General features: G+C 41.5%; 1 protein-coding gene across 5 annotated transcripts in view; it reads left to right on the top strand.

Moving 5' to 3' along the window:
- si:dkey-237h12.3 (teneurin-3) overlaps window positions 1-22887 on the top strand; it is a 153530-nt gene that overhangs the window by 5264 nt on the left and 125379 nt on the right. For 4 of the 5 annotated variants that reach the window (XM_014199203.2, XM_014199201.2, XM_014199202.2 and 1 more), the window contains exons 2-3: window positions 13327-13738; window positions 16073-16348. In XM_014199203.2, the coding sequence (XP_014054678.2) occupies window positions 13471-13738; window positions 16073-16348 (544 nt within the window). In that variant the 5' untranslated portion in view covers window positions 13327-13470. The remainder of the gene's footprint in view (window positions 1-13326; window positions 13739-16072; window positions 16349-22887) is intronic. The other variant, XM_014199206.2, reaches the window with a different exon arrangement.

Below are 22887 nucleotides of genomic sequence, written 5' to 3'. Positions count from 1 at the left end.
CTACTGTTAACACACAGCCTGCTACTGTTAACGCACAGCCTGCTACTGTTAACACACAGCCTGCTACTGTTAACACACAGCCTGCTACTGTTAACACACAGCCTGCTACTGTTAACACACAGCCTGCTACTGTTAACACACAGCCTGCTATACTGCTGTTTGGCTGATCTGTTATCTCACCTGTTTTTTCAGAATTCTCACTGAATCCTCTTGCTGCTGTTTGAGTTTTTGGCTGTGAGACAGATTGATATTCTAGCTCTTACATGGTCCAATCGATATTGTTTATAAATCAATATGGATGGAGTATATTTTATTGATTTTATATGACTGTAGACAAAAGAAAGGAATTGTGTCCTTCTTACATTTATTCAAACTGTGTGGGTTACCTTTTGAAATAAATGAATGAGAGACACTAGTTATGTTTTGTTGCAGCAGTGCCATGGGCGAAAGTTATACGGTACTGCATTATTACATTTTAAGGTAGGTGAGCAAGCTTTTGGATCTCAATCAGAATGACAATGACAGTTTCTCTTTGAAATGTTCTTTAATAAACAGACTGATATATGTGGCACATGATATGGTCTTCATAGATACATCTGAAAAAGTCCTAATGGATACATTTATCTCCCTGGAATTAATTTGGATAAGCACAATACAAATTATACATAAAATGTATGCACGTATGACTGTAAGTCACTTTGGATAAAAGCATCCGCTTAATGACATATATTATTTTATTATTATATTACATAGTTTGACAGTGTGGCAGCGGAAACTTGACGGTTGTACTCTGAAAGTCAACCAAATACTTTTTGGAGGATTGCATGCTCTTGAAATGTACTTATGGTAGGGATATTTGATGACAGCCTGTGATGTATTGCCACCACGGTTCTTCACTACACAGTATGCTGTTGAAGAGACACATGTTAAGGGCAGTTGGCTACCAAAACTGTCCTGCAATTTGTTTTAACGCCTACTACTGTAAGACTTTAGCTATTTTAAACCATAGCCACTATTGAAACACATAGCATCTGGACTTAGTATCCAAGTCACTTATTTGGCAAACTGAAATATGGACACTTCAGATGCTTTGGCTGTATGTATTCCTTTGGAGTTGTGTAACATCGATGTGAGCCATACACACCTTTGTACATTGGTTTCCAGCAACTCCTGCTCAGTATAGTTATGGGGGGTACTTGTTTTTCACTAGCCAAACCCAGCAGGCAAAATGTGGCATGGGGCATCATAATTATGTTTTTCTGGTTGTTATCTGTTTCTTTTCAAGTGACGTCAGATAGCTTGTGTGATGACTAACATTTTCGGAGACCTGAAGACTTGCCTAGGCTTTAGCTCAGCTGGAAAACACAGTATTAAGGCACACAGACGACACAGGATCAAACTCAGACTGTATATGTTTTAGACAATGTACCAGCTATTGTTTAATCATGAAAGAAAATAAATTGTTCTCCAATACGCGGTTCCTTAGGTGCTTGAAAAACTAAGCTGCGTGCATTGCAACTTTGGTTTGTTTCTGCCTTTTATTTCTGGGCCGAAAGCCACCTGCGATTAGCCACATGGTGGCATCCTGCTGACCAGGCGCCAGGGGCCATTCCCGACTCACTGGAGCCTGTCTCTGGAACCAACAGATTTACATTCATATCCCTCACTTGCAAGCATATGTCAGCTTTTAGCAAGAGGACCGTAGTAATAAGATTGATCAGGAGCGGGGCTGGCATCGTAACAAAGAACCTCAGGTATCTTTCGATCAACGCTTAGTAGGGAGACTGGTCTGTGGTAACATTGATCTACCCAAATTCTCATCTTGTTGCCTGTGTAACTCGAACCCTTCTTTGTCACAGATCCATAAATGACGGCCTTCGATCACACTGTATCATGCAGTACGCACCAAAAATACAGTTTAAACACAGTGAGAACTTGGAAAGATGCTTTAGTTCTCGTGATATCCATGTGCCGTTTAGTGCTACAGAATTTCAATAAAAAATGTGTGAACAAAACAACCCACTCTAGATGTGGAACTAGAGTACAAAGCTTGAAAATCTCTGAACGATCTCTTTGATCACCCTAAATGTTGCTTTTGAACCCTCTCTTTCTAAGGTCTGGACAGTGTTTGCCATACAATGCAATATTGGCCCTCGCAAGCTTCCTCTGAAAAGGAGCTGCCAAGTGCCTCAGGTCAGGCTCTTTTGTGTCCCTCAGACAGCCCAGTGGGATGTTGGATGTCAGCTCTGCTCGTCGATGGAGCCACTTGACGACCTCAATAATTCAGTTGAGGTGACCTGGGTAATGCCAAAAGCCCCTGGTCTGGCAGGCTGATGAAGAGCCATGATAGACCAGGGCCAGCTGTTACTTTCTGAGGGACCCTACTCAGCAACACTTCTCCCCTATTCTCAATGGTGGCGAAGCCGGAAAATATAAAAAATCAAGATATTGAGTAGTTCGGGGGAAAAAAATTGTGTCGGTGTAATGATATACAGGTCAATGGTCATTGGCATCCAGCACGCCATCACTTGTATTCAAGAATTTGGGCTTTTTCACCCCCAGAAATGAAGAAACAGCCAGCACAACGTCAGTGGAATTTCAGATGGATGTTTCTTTAATAAGGGCTGCGGTCTTTCTGTATTCTGATAGTGTGTTATCATGACCTATATATTCTTCCCCATAATGCTGACACCTGTAGAATAAAATCCCCCAAGTTAATTTTTCTGTTGTTTGATTAATGCACATCTTTAAGTGGCAATATACTCATTATAGTATTCTCTGTTAAGTGCATAAACTGCATACGATCATGTTGTCCCTAATTTTGTCATGCATGTAACAATTCACAGATGGCTCCAGTTTGACTATGCGGTAGTAGGCTTCATTGTCTGCACAAACAGAATCCTATCACAATTATCTTTCCCTGATTGTTTAGACTGTCTTACTGAGGTTGTTAACATGGAGTCAGACTCTTTCAGAAATCACAATGCCTTCTTTTAACCAATTCATGAGTTTAATGTATTGCCAGCTCACATTGTATGATTCAAATATATCTCAAGAGAAATGGAAGCGTTTATCCTTGCTTGCAAAAAGAAAATATGATTTTTTATCTACATTCAGACTCAGCACTTTTAAGTAACATCCAGCATTTTAATGTTTAACCAATAACATGGTTTGAATGCAGACAGCATTCGATTTCAATTTTGCTTTAATCCATACATATTATGTCTATGTTGATGCTTCAACATTTATGCCACCTCATATGCCATTGCCAACAAACAAGTACTTTAGGAACAATCCAAGTAGAATTTACTACCGAGACATAAATAAGGATATATGTAATTTAACATTTAGGAATGTTTGAGAAATGTTTTGCCAATCAGTAATTGAAGTGTGACACTCTATTTTCATTTCCTCACCAGTTTCATTTGAGGCTTCAGTCCCATTTTCTTTCAGTTATTAGAAAATGTGTTTGACAAATGTTATGTTCATCATGCCATATTTTGAAATAGCACTGAACCAGTCATTCAGTTTTCATTCAACCAGTCATTGTCAGTTAACGTCAGTGCCTGCGATTGCCCTGCAACCTCATTACAACTCCACCACTGCCCAAATGTAATTTATTTCTCTAAGGGCATACTGATCATTGTGCTATTTGACTGTAAATTGTTACAATTCTGTTGATTTTATATTTTCAGACGATGCAGTCAGCTCACGCAGGTAATCAGGCCTAATTAATTTAAATGTGGTGAATATTCACAACCTTGCCCAAGCAGCCATTCCTACACAGTTCCATGAAGTAAATTTAGATTAATAATATTCAGCACCTCCTGTATACAATAAAACAACTTATATTTCTGTACTGATGTGTATTATTTAGAAAAGGAATGGAACATTGAATTAAGGCAGTGGCTAATGGAACATTGAATTAGGGCAGTGGCTAATGGAACATTGAATTAAGGCAGTGGCTAATGGAACATTGAATTAAGGCAGTAGCTAATGGAACATTGAATTAAGGCAGTGGCTAATGGAACATTGAATTAGGGCAGTGGCTAATGGAACATTGCATTAGGGCAGTGGCTAATGGAACATTGAATTAAGGCAGTGGCTAATGGAACATTGAATTAGGGCAGTGGCTAATGGAACATTGAATTAAGGCAGTAGCTAATGGAACATTGAATTAAGGCAGTGGCTAATGGAACATTGAATTAAGGCAGTGGTTAATGGAACATTGAATTAAGGCAGTGGCTAATGGAACATTGAATTAGGGCAGTGGCTAATGGAACATTGAATTAAGGCAGTGGCTAATGGAATATTGAATTAAGGCAGTGGCTAATGGAACATTGAATTAGGGCAGTGGCTAATGGAACATTGAATTAAGGTAGTAGCTAATGGAACATTGAATTAAGGCAGTGGCTAATGGAACATTGAATTAGGGCAGTGGCTAATGGAACATTGAATTAGGGCAGTGGCTAATGGAACATTGAATTAAGGCAGTGGCTAATGGAACATTGAATTAAGGCAGTGGCTAATGGAACATTGAATTAAGGCAGTGGCTAATGGAACATTGAATTAGGGCAGTGGCTAATGGAACATTGAATTAGGGCAGTGGCTAATGGAACATTGAATTAAGGCAGTGGCTAATGGAACATTGAATTAAGGCAGTGGCTAATGGAACATTGAATTAAGGCAGTGGCTAATGGAACATTGAATTAAGGCAGTGCCTAATGGAAAATTGAATTAAGGCAGTGGCTAATGGAATATTGAATTAAGGCAGTGTCTAATGGAACATTGAATTAAGGCAGTAGCTAATGGAACATTGAATTAAGGCAGTCGCTAATGGAACATTGAATTAAGGCAGTGGCCAATGGAACATTGAATTAAGGCAGTAGCTAATGGAACATTGAATTAAGGCAGTGGTTAATGGAACATTGAATTAAGGCAGTGGCTAATGGAACATTGAATTAAGGCAGTAGCTAATGGAACAATGAATTAAGGCAGTGGCTAATGGAACATTGAATTAAGGCAGTGGTTAATGGAACATTGAATTAAGGCAGTGCCTAATGGAACATTGAATTAAGGCAGTGGCTAATGGAACATTGAATTAAGGCAGTGGCTAATGGAACATTGAATTAAGGCAGTGGATATGATTGTGTGCATACATACACTACCATTCAAAAGTTTGGGGTCACTTAGAAAGCACTTTTTTTTGTCCATTAAATAACACCAAATTGATCAGAAATACAGTGTAGACATTGTTCATGTTGTAAATGACTATTGTAGCTGGAAACAGCAGATTTTTTTATGGAATATCTTCATAGGCGTACAGAGGCCCATTATCAGCAAGCATCACTCCTGTGTTCCAATGGCACGTTGTGTTAGCTAATCCAAGTTTATCATTTTAAAAGTCTAATTTATCATTAGCAAACCCTTTTGCAATTATGTTAGCACAGCTGAAAACTGTAGTGCTGATTAAAGAAGCAATAAAACTGGCCTTCTTTAAACTGGCCTTCTAGGCAGAGTTGCAAAGAAAAAGCCATATCTCAGACTGGACAATAAAAATAAAAGATTAAGATGGGCAAAAGAACACAGACACTGGACAGAGGAACTCTGCCTAGAAGGCCAGCATCCTGGAGTTGCCTCTTCACTGTTGACGTTGAGACTGGTGTTTTGCAGGTACTATTTAATTTAATGAAGTTGCCAGTTGAGGACTTGTGAGGAGCCTGTTTCTCAAACTAGACACTCTAATGTACTTGTCCTCTTGCTCAGTTGTGCACCGGGGACTCCAACTCCTCTTTCTATTCTGGCAGCCAATTTGCGCTGTTCTGTGAAGGAAGTAGTACACAGCGTTGTACGAGATCTTCAGTTTCTTGGCAATTTCTCGCATGGAATAGCCTTCATTTCTCAGAACAAGAATAGACTGACAAGTTTCAGAAGAAAGTTATTTGTTTCTGGCCATTTTGAGCCTGTAATCGAACCCACAAATGCTGATGCTCCAGATACTCAACTAGTCTAAAGAAGGCAAGTTTTTTTGCTTCTTTAATCAGCACTACAATTTTCAGCTGTGCTAACATAATTGCAAAAGGATTTTCTAATTATTAATTAGCCTTTTAAAATGATAAACTTGGATTAGCTAACACAACGTGCCATTGGAACACAGGAGTGATGGTTGCTGATAATGGGCCTCTGTACACCTATGTAAATATTCCATAAAAATTTGCCGTTTCCAGCTACAATAGTCATTTACAACATTAACAATGTCTACACTGTATTTCTGATCAATTTGATGTTACTTGAATGGACAAAGAAGTGCTTTTCTTTCAAAAACAAGGACATTTCTAAGTGACCCCAAACTTTTGAACGGTAGTGTATAAGGGGAGGTGTGAGTCTGATAACAGTATAGGGTAGGTATATAGCTTGCCTGGAAATAGATGAACAGACGTTCAATAGGGCATGGACAAACATGCTATTACCACTTCAGATAGCCTACAACATGTCAATATCTCTCTTTCTATGTGATCTTAGGCAACATTTTTATATTTGTTTTTTATATTCTAAGAGCGAAAGTGATTGCCTCATAGTCTGCGATTTTGCTTGCGTCAGCAGATTTTTGCTTTGTATTAAGACTCAATGAACATTATTCATTTGAGTGTCGTTGTGGTTAAAGCTGATTGGTTGGATTTGTAGATATCTCGTTGCTGTTTATTATTTTGTGTCCTGTCTCACATGAAGAGATGCATTTCACCTCCGTGTCAAGCCCACCTAAAGTGAATCGCTGTATATTTCAGAGAAATAAATCTCTGTTAGTTCTGGTTAAATTTGGAGTCTTAACACTGTTATACTCCCTCTGACATCATTGCACAACAGTACACGTGATAGAACAGCAGAGTATGTACACAAAAATTTACGCTCCTTTTCAAAGACAAAACTATAACAAATGTATTGGTACGCCCAGTGGCTCTGTTTCACCTTGCGCATATCTCAGCTTTAAGGTGAGGTCTATTCTAATGTAAGAAGTTGACATACTTCAGCATTGGTGTCTACTGATGCCTGAGTTTCTGGATTTCTCATCCTATCCATGATTGTAAATAACATCAAGATTTCTGCAAAGACACCTGAAGGTATTTAATGATAAAACTCACAGCCTCTGTGAAAGGACACACACACACACACACACACACACACACACACACACACACACACACACACACACACACACACACACACACACACACACACACACACACACACACACACACACACACACACACACACAGACACACACACCTATCAGCTAACTCAATAAAATACACCACAGGTCTCAAAGTTGTACATCTTGCATTAGCATGGTCCCTGTTGTAAAGCTTTAGACAGATTGAACAGAAATCTGGTTCTGATGGGATCCAGACTAGAACACAGGCAGAGCCAGGAAATCTGATGGCATCCAGACTAGAACACAGGCAGAGCCAGGGAATCAGATGGCATCCAGACTAGAACACAGGCAGAGCCAGGGAATCTGATGGCATCCAGACTAGAACACAGGCAGAGCCAGGGAATCTGATGGCATCCAGACTAGAACACAGGCAGAGCCAGGGAATCTGATGGCATCCAGACTAGAACACAGGCAGAGCCAGGGAATCTGATGGCATCCAGACTAGAACACAGGCAGAGCCAGGGAATCTGATGGCATCCAGACTAGAACACAGGCAGAGCCAGGGAATCTGATGGCATCCAGACTAGAACACAGGCAGAGCCAGGGAATCTGATGGCATCCAGACTAGAACACAGGCAGAGCCAGGGAATCTGATGGCATCCAGACTAGAACACAGGCAGAGCCAGGGAATCTGATGGCATCCAGACTAGAACACAGGCAGAGCCAGGGAATCTGATGGCATCCAGACTAGAACACAGGCAGAGCCAGGGAATCTGATGGCATCAAGACTAGAACACAGGCAGAGCCAGGGAATCTGATGGCATCCAGACTAGAACACAGGCAGAGCCAGGGAATCTGATGGCATCCAGACTAGAACACAGGCAGAGCCAGGGAATCTGATGGCATCCAGACTAGAACACAGGCAGAGCCAGGGAATCTGATGGCATCCAGACTAGAACACAGGCAGAGCCAGGGAATCTGATGGCATCCAGACTAGAACACAGGCAGAGCCAGGGAATCTGATGGAATCCAGACTAGAACACAGGCAGAGCCAGGGAATCTGATGGCATCCAGACTAGAACACAGGCAGAGCCAGGGAATCTGATGGCATCCAGACTAGAACACAGGCAGAGCCAGGGAATCAGATGGCATCCAGACTAGAACACAGGCAGAGCCAGGGAATCTGATGGCATCCAGACTAGAACACAGGCAGAGCCAGGGAATCTGATGGCATCCAGACTAGAACACAGGCAGAGCCAGGGAATCTGATGACATCCAGACTAGAACACAGGCAGAGCCAGGGAATCTGATGGCATCCAGACTAGAACACAGGCAGAGCCAGGGAATCTGATGGCATCCAGACTAGAACACAGGCAGAGCCAGGGAATCTGATGGCATCCAGACTAGAACACAGGCAGAGCCAGGGAATCTGATGGCATCCAGACTAGAACACAGGCAGAGCCAGGGAATCTGATGGCATCCAGACTAGAACACAGGCAGAGCCAGGGAATCTGATGGCATCCAGACTAGAACACAGGCAGAGCTAGGGAATCTGCTTTCAACAGACAAACACCTCTGTGTCTCCAGAATCCCTGGTGTCAGGAGAGAACAGGCAGCAGCTGATGGAAGAGTGCCCTTGTTACTCCTCACCCCATTCCAGAGAGTTAGAGAGAGGGAAGAGAAAGGAGAGAGGAGAGGATAGAGACTCGACAAGATGAATTATGCAAAGCTGTCAGAGCCGGCTATTGTTGGAGGTGCTGGCTGTGTTAAAGTGAGCCGGCCTGATCCCCACCACCCTCCATCACCACTTTCACGACTCCCTTGGAGAAGGACCGTACGGTCCCTGCAAAAACAAATAGGAAAGGGCGAGGCCACAGAGGGGAAAGGATGGGAAGGGCAGCGAGCTTGGAATCGTGGTGGCAAGTGGAACAGAGGGGGACACGATGGAAACGATAACCATGTGTTTTTATTGGCTTTATTTACAGACTACAGAGTCAGGGTTTACATCAGGCAGTCATTGCTGGATTTTGGACCCTATCTTTTTTAAAAAGCCAATAAATGTAATAGTTGATCGGGAGAAAAAACTATCTTATTACAAAATAATGCTTTTTATTTACATTTTAGTCATTTAGCAGACGCTCTTATCCAGAGCGACTTACAGTAGTGAATGCATACATTTCATTTCATAATTTTTTTTTGTACTGGCCCCCCGTGGGAATCGAACCCACAACCCTGGCGTTGCACACACCATGCTGGCGTTGCACACACCATGCTCTACCAACTGAGCCATAGTTGATCAGAAGAAAAAAAACGATCTTATTACAAAATAATGCTTTTTATTTATTGATGGAAATATCAGTCAATGGAAATACATTTGACCATCAATCACGCTTATAGGTCTATAAGTTAATTTGCTTTAGTGGAATTAAATTGGGGCGTGTGTATTTTCATTAGTCATCATTTATCTTATTTATCAAACACAACTATCACATGCGCACAGCATTCAGAGCCTATTTTCAGCTGGATTTCTCCTGCAGCTCCTCAGCTCGCTGCTGCTGGAGTGAAACGTGTGATTTGATAAGACCAGTCATTGCACAACAATTCTAAATGCAACGATTAAAAATAGCTACTATTTTTATTTCTCAACTGGCAATTGAAGGGTGCCTCCCATTCACCATTCAAGTGCATAGTCAACAGTAGGCAGTCTATCACCATGCCACCCAATGTGAGCTGGAGGCAGTATGCATTTTGAAGACATATACTTAGTCTTTTGAAACCTGAATGTTTTACTTCAAATTGTGAGGCATGTCTTTCCGTGTTTCAAAGTAGCCTAGGAACCATAGAAACGTGGAGGCAATTATTTTATAAAGACTTCCTCACATGCATTTGAAACCAGCATTTTTCCTCTCTTCTATTGGTTTTCAAATCAACTTTCTTTCATTGTCTAGAAGCCAAAGGCGCAATCCTAGTCATATTAGAAACCCATCCTAGTTGTTGCATCTTTAGATTTCCCCTCTTTCTAAGTTTCTAACAGACATTTTTATCTCTGTCACATGTGGAACCGCTCGCATCAGGTGTGCTGTTTAGAATGGTGTTTTCCCGCAAATTGCATTTTGGCAAATGTTTGTAAATGACATTTTATTGGCTGCTTCATTACAGGAATTGCATGTTCTGTTAAGATGAATTACCATAATTTAAATGTGAATTCTGTCATTCTGAGCACCGTGGGTGGACTCGCTAATGGGTTACGCACCCAATGCATATGGGTCCCATAATTTCTCAAATGGCCGTTAAATTAAACTCTTCCCGGTCACATTGTCCGGCGCCTCATTTTTCTTACGGAAACCCTGGGTCAGGGGGTCTGAGTTAATATTTAGAACAGGCTTTCGGAAATGTAATTACTTGAACAAAGAGGGCTTCGGGAAGATTTGCCGTTTCAGCAGGGAAGTCTCCAGTGGCTACTCTACTTTCTCTTTGCAAAATGCTGTTTGTGCTGACGTCAGGAATGTGGGTCACTTCAGTTGAAACCAATTTATTTGGCTCTATTGGCTCTGAGCCACCTCTGTGGTGGCTTCTCCTTTGGCCCCCTCATGTGAATCGCGAGTGTGAAGCAAAAAATTCCAACACACAATCCCTGATTTTGTGTCCAAACAAGAGAATAGAGCCTAGATCATAAAAGCTTATATTCTCGAAACTATGTTACCAAATTGACTTCAAGACATTGCGTGACACTATATTATATATATGGTGTATGGTTAATGTTTAGAAGAAAATCGAGACTGTATATAACAGAAGAAGCAGGTTTAGGAGGAATGTAGTACTGTGCTACGCTACATAGATCATGGAGTGTCACTTCCCCTTGCCTCACTGCCTTGTCACTGTGCCCCTATAATACTGCAGTGTCGGCTTTTCCTTCTTGAGGTCATGGGTGACTGGCTGTCTCAATCAACCATATTATCAAAGGTGACACATACAGACCAGAGGGGTAGCATCCTAACAGTATGTAGGACAGTTCTCAATCTGAATGGGGAGACGTGGGGATAATTGTTGGTGTATTGCGGTAAGGCACTACGTGGACATTATGTAGGCCTATTTGTGGTTTTGGTATCCAAGCAACGAAGTGGCCTAATCCTTAGATAGAACTTCCTTGAGTTCACAGCACAGCACACTATACCAGACAGCTTCTATGAGTATCTCCCTAGTGTCCTCAAAGCGTCCCCATGTACAGGAACTACCTTCAGTACATAGAGGACATTTTGATGAACTCCGAAAAATGTTGGCGTTAGTAACTTTGGATCCTCCTGAGGAAGGCAGTATGTGTTCACATTAAAGAAGTTCCCGGTCGTTCACCTTTCTTTGTGAGAATCCGGCCCGCCACGACATTTCCCCATAACACACCCATGGGGACTTATAGCTGATTAGGACACTAATCTTATTCCCCCTGTTGGGTTGTCGGCAGCTCGACAGACAAGGCTCTTAGCAATAACGGCTATCAGCCCCTGTGTATCTTTACAGGTCTATAAATCAGAACGGATCACAATCAGGGAGGTTTGTGGGTGGGTCCGTTCTTGGCCACTGCACAGTTATCTTTGTAAATGTGGGTTAACATCTCCACTCTTGTCTCTGCGTTTGAAAGTGTCTTTTAAGATTTCATCTCTGCATAGAAAGAAAGAACAACCTGTCACCTAGTGAAAGGACTTCTCAGCAAAATTCTCAATAAAAACTTTGAGGTCTAGAAAATACTTTTTCATTTCTCTTGGATCCAAAGTTTCAGTTTCAGTACAGGAAAATGTGGCGGTGTCTGATGCACCTGTCTTTGGGCTTCCAGCTGAGTCAAGACAGAAATGAAATCTTCACCAGTGAAAATCCCCCCTTTTCACACTCTACACTTAATAGTAATGGATAATTAAAGTGTCTAAATGACCTGTCGACCTCATACACAAACACACGTCCAAGTTGTGGACAAAAGGAATTTAGTCAAGACAATGGAGGTCTGAACTGAGGCTGAAAGAATAAAAGAAGGGGGGAGTGAGAGGAGAGGAGATCTGCTTTATAGAGGAGTTCATGCAAGGATGGTGGGGTTTGAGAGGTGATGGGTGTGAGTGGGTTTACGGGTGGGGTTTGAGAGGTGGTGGGTGTGTGTGGGTTTACGGGTGGGGTTTGAGAGGTGGTGGGTGTGAGTGGGTTTACGGGTGGGGTTTGAGAGGTGGTGGGTGTGAGTGGGTTTACGGGTGGGGTTTGAGAGGTGGTGGGTGTGAGTGGGTTTACGGGTGGGGTTTGAGAGGTGGTGGGTGTGAGTGGGCTTACGGGTGGGGTTTGAGAGGTGGTGGGTGTGAGTGGGCTTACGGCTGCGGTTTGAGAGGTGGTGTGTGTGAGTGGGCTACGAGTGGGGTTTGAGAGGTGGTGTGAGTGAGTGGGCTATGGGTGGGGTTTGAGAGGTGGTGGGTGTGAGTGGGCTTACGGGTGGGGTTTGAGAGGTGGTGGGTGGAGTGGGTTTACTGGTGGGGTTTGAGAGATGGTGGTGGTGTGAGTGGGTTTACGGGTGGGGTTTGAGATATGGTGGTGTGAGTGGGCTTACGGGTTGGATTTGAGAGGTGTTGGGTGTGAGTGGGCTTACTGCTGGTGTTTGAGAGTTGGTGGGTGTGAGTGGGTTTACAGGTGGGGTAGGAGAGATGGTGGTGGTGTGATTGGGCTTACGGGTGTGGTTTGAGAGGTAATGAGTGTGAGTTTGCTTACGCATTGGGTTTGAGAGGTGGCGGGTATGAGTGGGCTTATGCGTGGGGTTTGAGAGGTAGTCTCACGGGTGGGGTTTGAGAGGTGTTGGGTGTGAGTGGGCTTACGGGTGGGGTTTGAGAGGTGGTGGGTGTGAGTGGGCTTACGGGTGGGGTTTGAGAGCTGGTGGGTGTGAGTGGGCTTACGGGTGTGGTTTGAGTGGTGGTGGGTGTGAGTGGGCTTACGGGTGGGGTTTGAGAGGTGGTGGGTGTGATTGGGGTCACGGGTGGGGTTTGAGAGCTGGTGGGTGTGAGTGGGCTTACGGGTGGGGTTTGAGAGGTGGTGGGTGTGAGTGGGCTTACGGGTGGGGTTTGAGAGGTGGTGGGTGTGAGTGGGAGCTTTTGAAGATTAAGTGGGGGGATTAGTGTTATCTGAGCTTCTCGTCTCTCCCCTCTGTTTTCCAGGTAGAGAGCCGAATGGGGCTAAGTGGACAGACAGACAGATATACAGACGGATAGACAGAGGGACAGACTTACCAACGGCGTAAACCGGAGTGGAATATCCCAAAGGGAGCGTCTCAGGAGAGAAGGACACAGTATGCAGGCAGCATGGAACAGGTGAAGGAGCAGCAGCCTTTCTGCTCACTCTCCAAGAACCAGAGAGACCGAGAGAGAGACCGTGAAAGGGAGAGGGATCGGGAACGGCGTTACACCGCATCATCGACAGACCAAGAAGGGGCCTGCCGTGTGCCAACCCAGAAGTCCTACAGCTCTAGCGAGACGCTGCAGGCCTACGACCATGACCCCGCCCGGCTGCTGTTCTCAGGCCGAGTCAAGGAGATGGCCCACCAGGAGACCAATGACTACAGCAGGCCAGGTCAGTACAGCCACAACTCTATTCCAATAATATGAAAGGATGATTCATAATATGTCTGCTATTTGGATATCATTTGTTTCATATGTGTACTTTTTAAACATACTTAACTTGGGCACACATGGAGTTTGGTATAAAAAAAAATTGCAAGGTGTATTACAGAATTGAAATAATTGTCCGCTGTTGAGCTCATTGACATAGGAAAGATAGATAGAGAGATACTATATTAGTAAGTCTATCATTCTTTCATAGGGCCTCCCATGGGTTTCCTTGAAAACTTTATCTTGTTAATGCATGATTCATTAACCAGCATTCATAGTTTGTCATTTGAGGTTTGTATTACTCTATGATGAACAGTAGAGCTCTTTTCGATCTGTGCAGTATGTACAGATCCAAAGAAAATGATTGCGCTCCACTTGACATACCGTTGATAATTACCCATTGAACTGCTGAGCAAATAACCCACCGTTTTAATTGGTTGTTGGCAATTGGTAGGAAATGTTCATAATAAGAAAAAAGTTGGGTGGTTTATTTTAGTGTCATAGACGATTCTTGATTATCTAAAATTGCATATTTTATGACATATTTCTCATTGATGTCTGCTAATTGGCGCCAACTGGAAATGAATTGCATTCTAATTAGGCTGTGGGAAGAAAGTTCATTTCCCCTTTATTTCTAGATCAAATTACAACCTTTAATGAAAAGGTAATGAACGATTAGACTTATTATCACTTCAATTATCAATAATTGTTATTTACACATTTCAAAGTTGTATCTGTTTTTAAAAGTAAATTCACACCTTAAGTCAAATGTATAGTTTAAGGTTATTAATTGTCTTTTGAAGTTTATAACACATGACATACAATATTGTCAAAGTCCGGAATTGCTCCGCTGCAGTTTTTACTTTAGAATGTTCTTTGTCAATTTCACTTGTTTAAATTTGTTCTGCCATGAAATAACCAGTAAACTAAATCAAATGCAAGAACAGTTTTAAATGAATTTATTCATTGCTAATTTACTTATATTAATCTTGCTACCTGTCTTGTCTGCACTAATGATATTTCTATATTAATGTGGGTAAAATACATGTGTGTAATCTTATGCAGCATGACAGTACATTCTTTATTATTCAGCTAGCTGAATCATTGTTTTTAACCGAATGACTTTGAATGTATATATGAAAAAATATATATCGATAAATATATACACCTAACAAGAATTTCCATCCAAAGATTGTTTTAGTTCTGTCCACGCATTTAGAAATATAAATTCAGTGAAAAGTACATTAATTGTAGATTTTTGCTGTTTACTTCAGATTACATTCTTTTTTTTCTCAATCCAGCATTGACATCCTGTAAATTCCCTTGCATCTCTGTTTTTCACCATTTTGTTTCTCTATTAAATCAACACTTTAGATCCAGATTTACAAACAAATAAGACACAGAATTGTGGAACTCTTTCAATTTACAAAAAAATATAATTTGGGTAGTTGTACAGTGAGTCTCTTTTCTCTGAGTACGCGCCCACAGTTTTTAAGGAACTCAGTCTGGCTTTCAACTGACTCTTGAAAGTTGTAATAGTAGAATGCACGAGGTGCAATTTCAAAATTGAGTAGTGCATCATCAGTTTTCCTCTTGTCATGTCAGTCATTGCATACATTAGAGAGCTATTTATAACTTGTCAGAAATGTCCAGAACAACTATCCCATCTCAGCTAATGTTTTTTAGCTAGGTAGCCCATAGATTTTGTTGTAACGTTTGAGTCGCTGAAATATCACATGAATACACATTAGACATGGCAACATGTATTGAATTGCAAGAGAAGGGGCTTTAAAACTGCAAAATGTTCACTGCCCCCGCTTGACAAAATGTGTAGAATTGCAGGAAATAAGGTTTAAACCTGCAAAATGTTCTCTCCGCCAACAAGAGGGGTGTGAACAGTTTGTGTCAAACTGTGCTTGTGCCCATAGAAATAGACGTGGCGCGCATGCACGGTGGGGGGGGTGTTGTTTTCAGCAGAAGTCCTATCACCTTCTATCTTACTTGAATGTACAGTATGTCTGTTAGTGTGACGTGTCTTCCGATTTACTGGTTGGCTTTTGTTTTTGTGAGGCTTCTATTTGAGTTAAGCCTACGGCCCTTCTAAGAACAGACATTTTAAGATTCACAAAAATGTTTAAGCTACACATTGTGGCAAAATGGCAGTCATTGTAAATAAGGATTTGTTCTTAACTGACTTGCCTAGTTAAAAACGTCCGCACCAGATATTCTGGGTATTGGATTGGGGTTTGATGACATTGTTGAATTATAGGCCCGCTATTTGGTTTTGTCTGTACAGGACAGGCCTTCTCGCTGAGGCAACTTGGGATATGTGAGGCCTCCACACGCAGAGGCCTGGCCCTCTGCCCTGAAACGGGACTCTCGCACCCCCTTGGTAGCTACTCCAGAGGAACGGTCCCCACAGAGAATAATGAGCTCACATCCCCGGAACGTACCATGGCTCTCTGGGGCAGGGGTGCCAAGTCAGGCCAAAGCTCATGCCTGTCTAGTCGCTCCAACTCGGCCCTTACCCTGACAGACACCAAAATGGACAATAAGTCGGACAACGAAATTGGTGAGTCTGCCACACCTTTATTTGTTAATTGTGATCCCCCTTATTCCTGTTTTTGTGGAGGTTTAAGTAGGTAGGTTTAAGTAGGAAGTTAATCGCACAACAAATGTGCAAACTAGTAAGCATTGTACCAGTATTATTTCATTGGTGCTCAGGAAATCTCTTTCATTGGTGGAAGCGATAAGTGGTGGATTCTGATTGGGCACGTGCAGCTGCTGTTTGGGGATAAAAGGCATGTTTCATGGCCTCTTGTGGATAAGAATTTGTTCTTCCAATTGAGTGTTTGGTAGTCACCTGGTCATCTCCACATGGAATCAGGGGAGTTTGATAAAGTTTCCCCTTGGGCTAGTGTGTAATCAAAGATAGCTTTGTATAGCGTCGGTCAGAGATTTTGCATAGAAATTCCACAGTAGTTGAACGAGCACACACAATAGCTGATTTAAGTAGGTTCAATGGTTTGAAGTGCAAATTTGATCATGCTCGAAACCCGAAATTTAAGACTGTGCTATTCTTTTGAAGGAAGATCTTCTGTGCATCAAATGCGGGATAAAAAAATATACATTTCTGTTTATACTTATCAATATTGCTTTAAGTGATAAATGACTCTTTCATTTTGATTTAGAAAGGGTTTGTACTCAAACGAAAAGCAGTCTATACAGCTATCTAAAAACAGTTGTTTTGTTGATTTTGTTGTGTATAGAATGTGAGGCACTTTCAATGTATAATATTCCTTGCAGTGATAACTTAGCTTTTATCCTGCATTCGTCAATGATTTTACAAAAAGTACAATGTTTTGCCTCCAACTTTGAAGTGATGTTATTGTCTATTACTTATTTATTCACGTCGTTGTGCTATTATATTTTCTTCACATCAACCATGGTCTCAAATTTGTTCTTAGAGCAGTTTTGACAACTTTTGCTGTTGTTAAGCTAATTTGAGGAATACTTTTATCTTTAATGCTCTCAAAAAGCATTGAAAATCGATTTACCATAGTGGTATGTATTGTCATCTCATATGTTTGCTATCACCATACTTTTCAATAAGCATTACCAAAGGTACAGAAGAAAGAGAGATGATAGTGGTTGATTATCCAAGGATTATCCACAGACTTTCAACTGGCCAGAACATATAGAAAGGTTACATGGTACAAAGGAAATATTTTGTGTTCAGAGCAAACCATTTATATTTCAGTTACGTCCCAGACAGATATTCCACACCACTCTTGAGATGTAGATCTGAGATGTGGATCTTTCGCCTCTCTTAAGTGCCTTTTTTCCTTATATAACATTATTTTGTTTATTATAGTCTCCAACTACTTTGTGATTACTGCTCATGTAGAAAGGGCTTTATAAAAGACATTTGAATTTGATTGGATGGAAAAACGTGTGGAAAATAAATTTACGCAAGGGTAGTGATTAATGTTCCCACCAAAGTCCACATCTGCTTGTTCACACACTTCAATTTCTGTGTCCTCATCTAGTTTATAATGTCATTCCAAATAACTCAGTGATGACGTGTAATGGGAGTAAAATAAGACATTCAAGGCACCTAACAAGGTGTTTTCTTATTTCCATCCCTTTTCCTCCATGTTTGTTGCAGCTGTTACATGCGATTTCTGTGGCTCAGAAAGCGCATTGGAGTTAGCTGGCTTCAAAAGGCTCTGACCTGGCCTCCTACCCCCACTACCCCCCGCAGCCTCTCTCCTTTGGAGTCTCTTTTGGAGATGTCTGGAGTGCTGCCGCTGATTTGGTCTTGTTAGTGCGACTCCCCGCTGTGACTTTTATCTCGCCCAATTTCCACCCTATTATTTTAATCATAGGGAAAATAAGCAATACGTGCTACATCTTCTTCGCATGTAGCTAAGCTACCACCCGTTAGGAAGGCGCGGAAAGATGCCCAGAGTTCTCGAATTTTAATTAAACCCTAACCGCGGGTAACTTTTCCGTCAGTTGTGCTTGTTTGTTTATTTGTCGCTTAACCTGATTTGGATGTTTCGTTGTGAATGATAAGAGGTTGAGATCTTGACGGGTCATGCGCTAATCAACAGCTACATTGTTGATTTGTTATCGTGTTATCCTTATCTTGTATCTGATGGCTACTTTTATTTTCAACTGGAGCAAAGGGGAAAAAGTCATCCTTTAATACTGCTTTAGATCGCATTCTTTCTCTCTTTTTGTCATGAAGCATTACACTTTCGACTTTCACTATTTAATGAAGCAGCTAAGAGGAATTACCCATCCAAAGGTTTCCATCAACTGAATATGCATGTGGAAGCCGTTACAAAGGGGCGTTCAGCTCCACTTATTCATAAATGAACTCAATATTTCATTGTAATTTGCACCGTTCTGGGCAGTCAGACACAGAAGGCTACTACAGTTTTGGCAGACTGTCGGGCTATAGCATCTGCAACTGTTAATAACTGCCTGATCCAAGAGAAAGAAGACTAAGATTAAAGATTGTGTCTTTGCTGGCTGTGTTTCATCCCAAAAGAATCCAGAGAATTTAGGTCCAGATTGACAGATTTACTTTGTTGGTTGTTATGTTGGTTGTTTTGTTGGTTGTGATGTTGGTTGTTTTGTTGGTTGTTATGTTGGTTGTTTTGTTGGTTGTGATCTTGGTTGTTTTGTTGGTTGTTTTGTTGGTTGTGATGTTGGTTGTGATGTTGGTTCTTTTGTTGGTTGTTTTGTTGGTTGTGATGTTGGTTGTTTTGTTGGTTGTGATCTTGGTTGTTTTGTTGGTTGTTTTGTTGGTTGTGATGTTGGTTGTGATGTTGGTTCTTTTGTTGGTTGTGATCTTGGTTGTTTTGTTGGTTGTTTTGTTGGTTGTTTTGTTTGTTGTGATGTTGGTTCTTTTGTTGGTTGTGATCTTGGTTGTTTTGTTGGTTGTTTTGTTGGTTGTGATGTTGGTTGTGATGTTGGTTCTTTTGTTGTTTTGGGATGTTGGTTCTTTTGTTGGTTTGGGATGTTGGTTCTTTTGTTGGTTTGGGATGTTGGTTGTTTTGTTGGTTGTTATGTTGGTTGTTTTGTTGGTTGTGATGTTGGTTGTTTTGTTGGTTGTGATGTTGGTTCTTTTGTTGGTTTGTGATCTTGGTTGTTTTGTTTGTTGGGATGTTGGTTGTTTTGTTTGTTGTGATGTTGGTTCTTTTGTTGTTTTGGGATGTTGGTTCTTTTGTTGGTTTGGGATGTTGGTTGTTTTGTTTGTTGGGATGTTGGTTGTTTTGTTGGTTGGGATGTTGGTTGTTTTGTTGGTTGGGATGTTGGTTATTTTGTTGGTTTGGGATGTTGGTTCTTTTGTTGGTTTGGGATGTTGGTTGTTTTGTTTGTTGGGATGTTGGTTGTTTTGTTTGTTGGGATGTTGGTTGTTTTGTTTGTTGGGATGTTGGTTGTTTTGTTGTTTTGGGATGTTGGTTGTTTTGTTGGTTGGGATGTTGGTTGTTTTGTTGGTTGGGATGTTGGTTATTTTGTTGGACTGTTGTGTTGGCCCTGATGATGGGTTATTGTCTGTTCAGCGTCTAATTACAGTGAAACAAATTGATTGAGACAATTGTGCCGAATCGTACCCTGTCGACAACAAATCCAATGCCTTCTGAACCGATGTCCTCAAGAGCATTTTAACAGCTGTTTTAACATATTATTAATGTTATGTGTCTGTGACATTTTATCAGCGCAAAAATTGCAAAAGAAGTCCAATTTATCCAAACAATGAAGACAGCCACCAGACACCTGGCAGTTTTACACACCACTCTCAAATGGAGTATAACTCCTGGCTGCTTTGTGTGAACCCTTCCAGTAAAAGGTTAATTGAATTACATGAGAAGACATTGTAACATGCAGTGCAGCACAGCACACACCAGAGAGATGTGGGTATATGAACGCACCTCACAGACAGACACACACACACACACACACACACACACACACACACACACACACACACACACACACACACACACACACACACACACACACACACACACACACACACACACACACACACAGACACACTGGGAGTCTAACAAGCAAAGGTTACACACCGTCTGTCAACTCCTGCCTCAGATCTGTGTCACATCATGATTACAGTGGAATCATTCTATTGATCATGGAAGATAAAAACATCCTCACACTGCCTATATAATTCAATATGGCCTAAGTTGTGAATATACAGAATAAGTAAAACCTTAAGTTTGGTCATCTGTGATGTTTTTGAAGAAAATTCTTAACTGGCTGCAAAGCATGCATTCACATCTTCCCAGAGGGCTGAGAACGCGTCAGTGTGTTTGAGCCACAGACCCCTCGTGGCCTGAGCGCCCTGGCCACGTCCAACGGTTGTTATTTTCTCCTCTTCTGGTCCCATTGACTGCTCCCTCTCAGAAGAGTTGCCTCTATCTTTTGTCGGACCGTGTCAATGTATGTAGGACACTGGCTGCGTGATGTGTGTACAGCGCAGAGCTGTCATGGGGGTAGCATGCTCATCCATCAACTGAACCCACACTGCTTTCTATTTTGGTGGAAGACAGAGAGAGCTTGGTGGGGAAGATTTCCTTGCTGTTTCATTGGGTAAAGGGTCAATTCCATTGGATCTGAACTTCTGTTAATTATTTCAGAAGACATGGCTTGACTCATTTCCTTTTAGCTCCTAGTGGAGAATAATTTCTGCCCAATTCATACCTTGACGACCTCTTTTCTAAAATAGTTTTCAATTCATCCTGTGTGGTTACAGAGGAATTGAACCTGGCCTTGTTGTCCAAACAGATTGCGCTTGCCATTGTTGGTTAGCCGTTGGTAAGCAAAACACGCCATTGAGCTTGCCATTGTTGGATTGATTTTGGTAAGCAGTTGCATACACCAGACCAGACTGCACAACATGCTATTATAATTAAGACCTACTCTAGCATTGTCAATTACCAGACCTACTATTGACTGTACTGTATAGAAAGGGCTCATTTCATTTCAATAGGCAGCCTGATGGAGTAGCTGTATTAGCCTCCAACATGGAAACAGTTAGGGGTCTATTTCTCAACACATGGCAACGGATTCAGGCTGTGTGTTGAAGGCTGTGGTGTATATATAACTGTCTCAGAGCTACTTGTCCTTTTCCTTTCTTTTCAACAGCATTAGCATCATTAGCATCTACTCAAGTGAAACATCATGTTCCTTGAATAATACAATGCAGAGCTAATTCCGATCGTTGGTGGCTTTTCCCCTGTTGATGCACTGTGTTTTTTTGCTGGAGCAATCTTAGCTTTTGTAGACATGAGAGCAAATCAAACACTATGGCTTAGGACTACTTGTCAAACGGCCAAATCACCTCAATGCTTATTGACGCTCCAATGTCGACTATATGTTTTGAATGACAACTCTTCTCCGATGAACTCAGATATTGAAAAGGAAGGGAAAATGGTTGACAAGCCATTATAATACTGTGTGTATCCCTGTAAATAAGATGGGAATTTATGGAAGCATAAAAGAAGCTATAAAGAGTGAAAATAAAAATAAAAATGATTCTTATATGGCATGTTTTAAACATGAGTCACATGAGGGAAACTCACATTAAGAACAGTCTAATAGTCAGAGGACATGCATGCTGTGAATATGCATGCTAGGGGTGTGACCGTTTTAATGTTTCAGCGAAATTGGGATCCTTAACGCTAAGAGTTGTCACAAAACTACCACTAACAGGTCTCGATAATCATCATAAAGGGAAACAAACATTTAACAAATACCTAAAGCAACAACGCAGCAGTGTTAGTAGGAGGAGAAAAACGGCTATTTTTTAACTACTTTATTAACTGGAGCTGTAATGCATGAGGGAGAGTGAGAGGCTTGAAGCAGAGCAGCAGCTCTAATGGGAGTGAGGAGGGGAGCAGGGAGGGGGAAAGAGATGGCAACCAAGTTGACTTGCGCTAATTTATTGCTAGTTATTTATCATCTCATCTGGTTACATATTCCCTGTCTTGACTGCACCCAGAGAAGGTAGTTAACGTTAGCTATGCTACTTGAGTCTAGCTAGTTAACGTTAGCTAAGCTAATTGAGTCTAGCTAGTTAACGTTAGCTAGGCTAATTGAGTCTAGCTAGTTAACATTAGCTAGGCCAATTGGGCATTCATACCATACCGATGTAGGCCATCTGCATTGTGAATTTGAGAGGAATTTTATGAATTTTTATTATAATTTTACTGGAAAACCGATACAAAACTGGCAGTTTAAACGTTAAGAAAATGTTTATATTTGTCACACCCCTAATGTATGCAGTGGTATTTTGGAAAATCAAATGATTGCAGGCACATACACATGCTCAAACATGCTCACCCACACACACATACATGCACATACACGCACAAACACGCACGTGAACACACACACATGCACGTGCGTGCACACAAACACACATGTACAATCATTCAAACACACACACACACACACACACTTTACATGCAGGAGAAAGGTCAACGTAACGGAGAGGAAATAGAGCCATTGAGATGATTGATGACAGTGACCAGGGAGGACAGTGTCACTTTCATTGTCAAACTCATTATATTATTA

The sequence above is a fragment of the Salmo salar genome, chromosome ssa05 (assembly GCF_905237065.1).
Source record: "Salmo salar chromosome ssa05, Ssal_v3.1, whole genome shotgun sequence".
NCBI lineage: Eukaryota > Metazoa > Chordata > Actinopteri > Salmoniformes > Salmonidae > Salmo > Salmo salar.
This window is presented reverse-complemented; position numbering and strand designations above follow the sequence as displayed.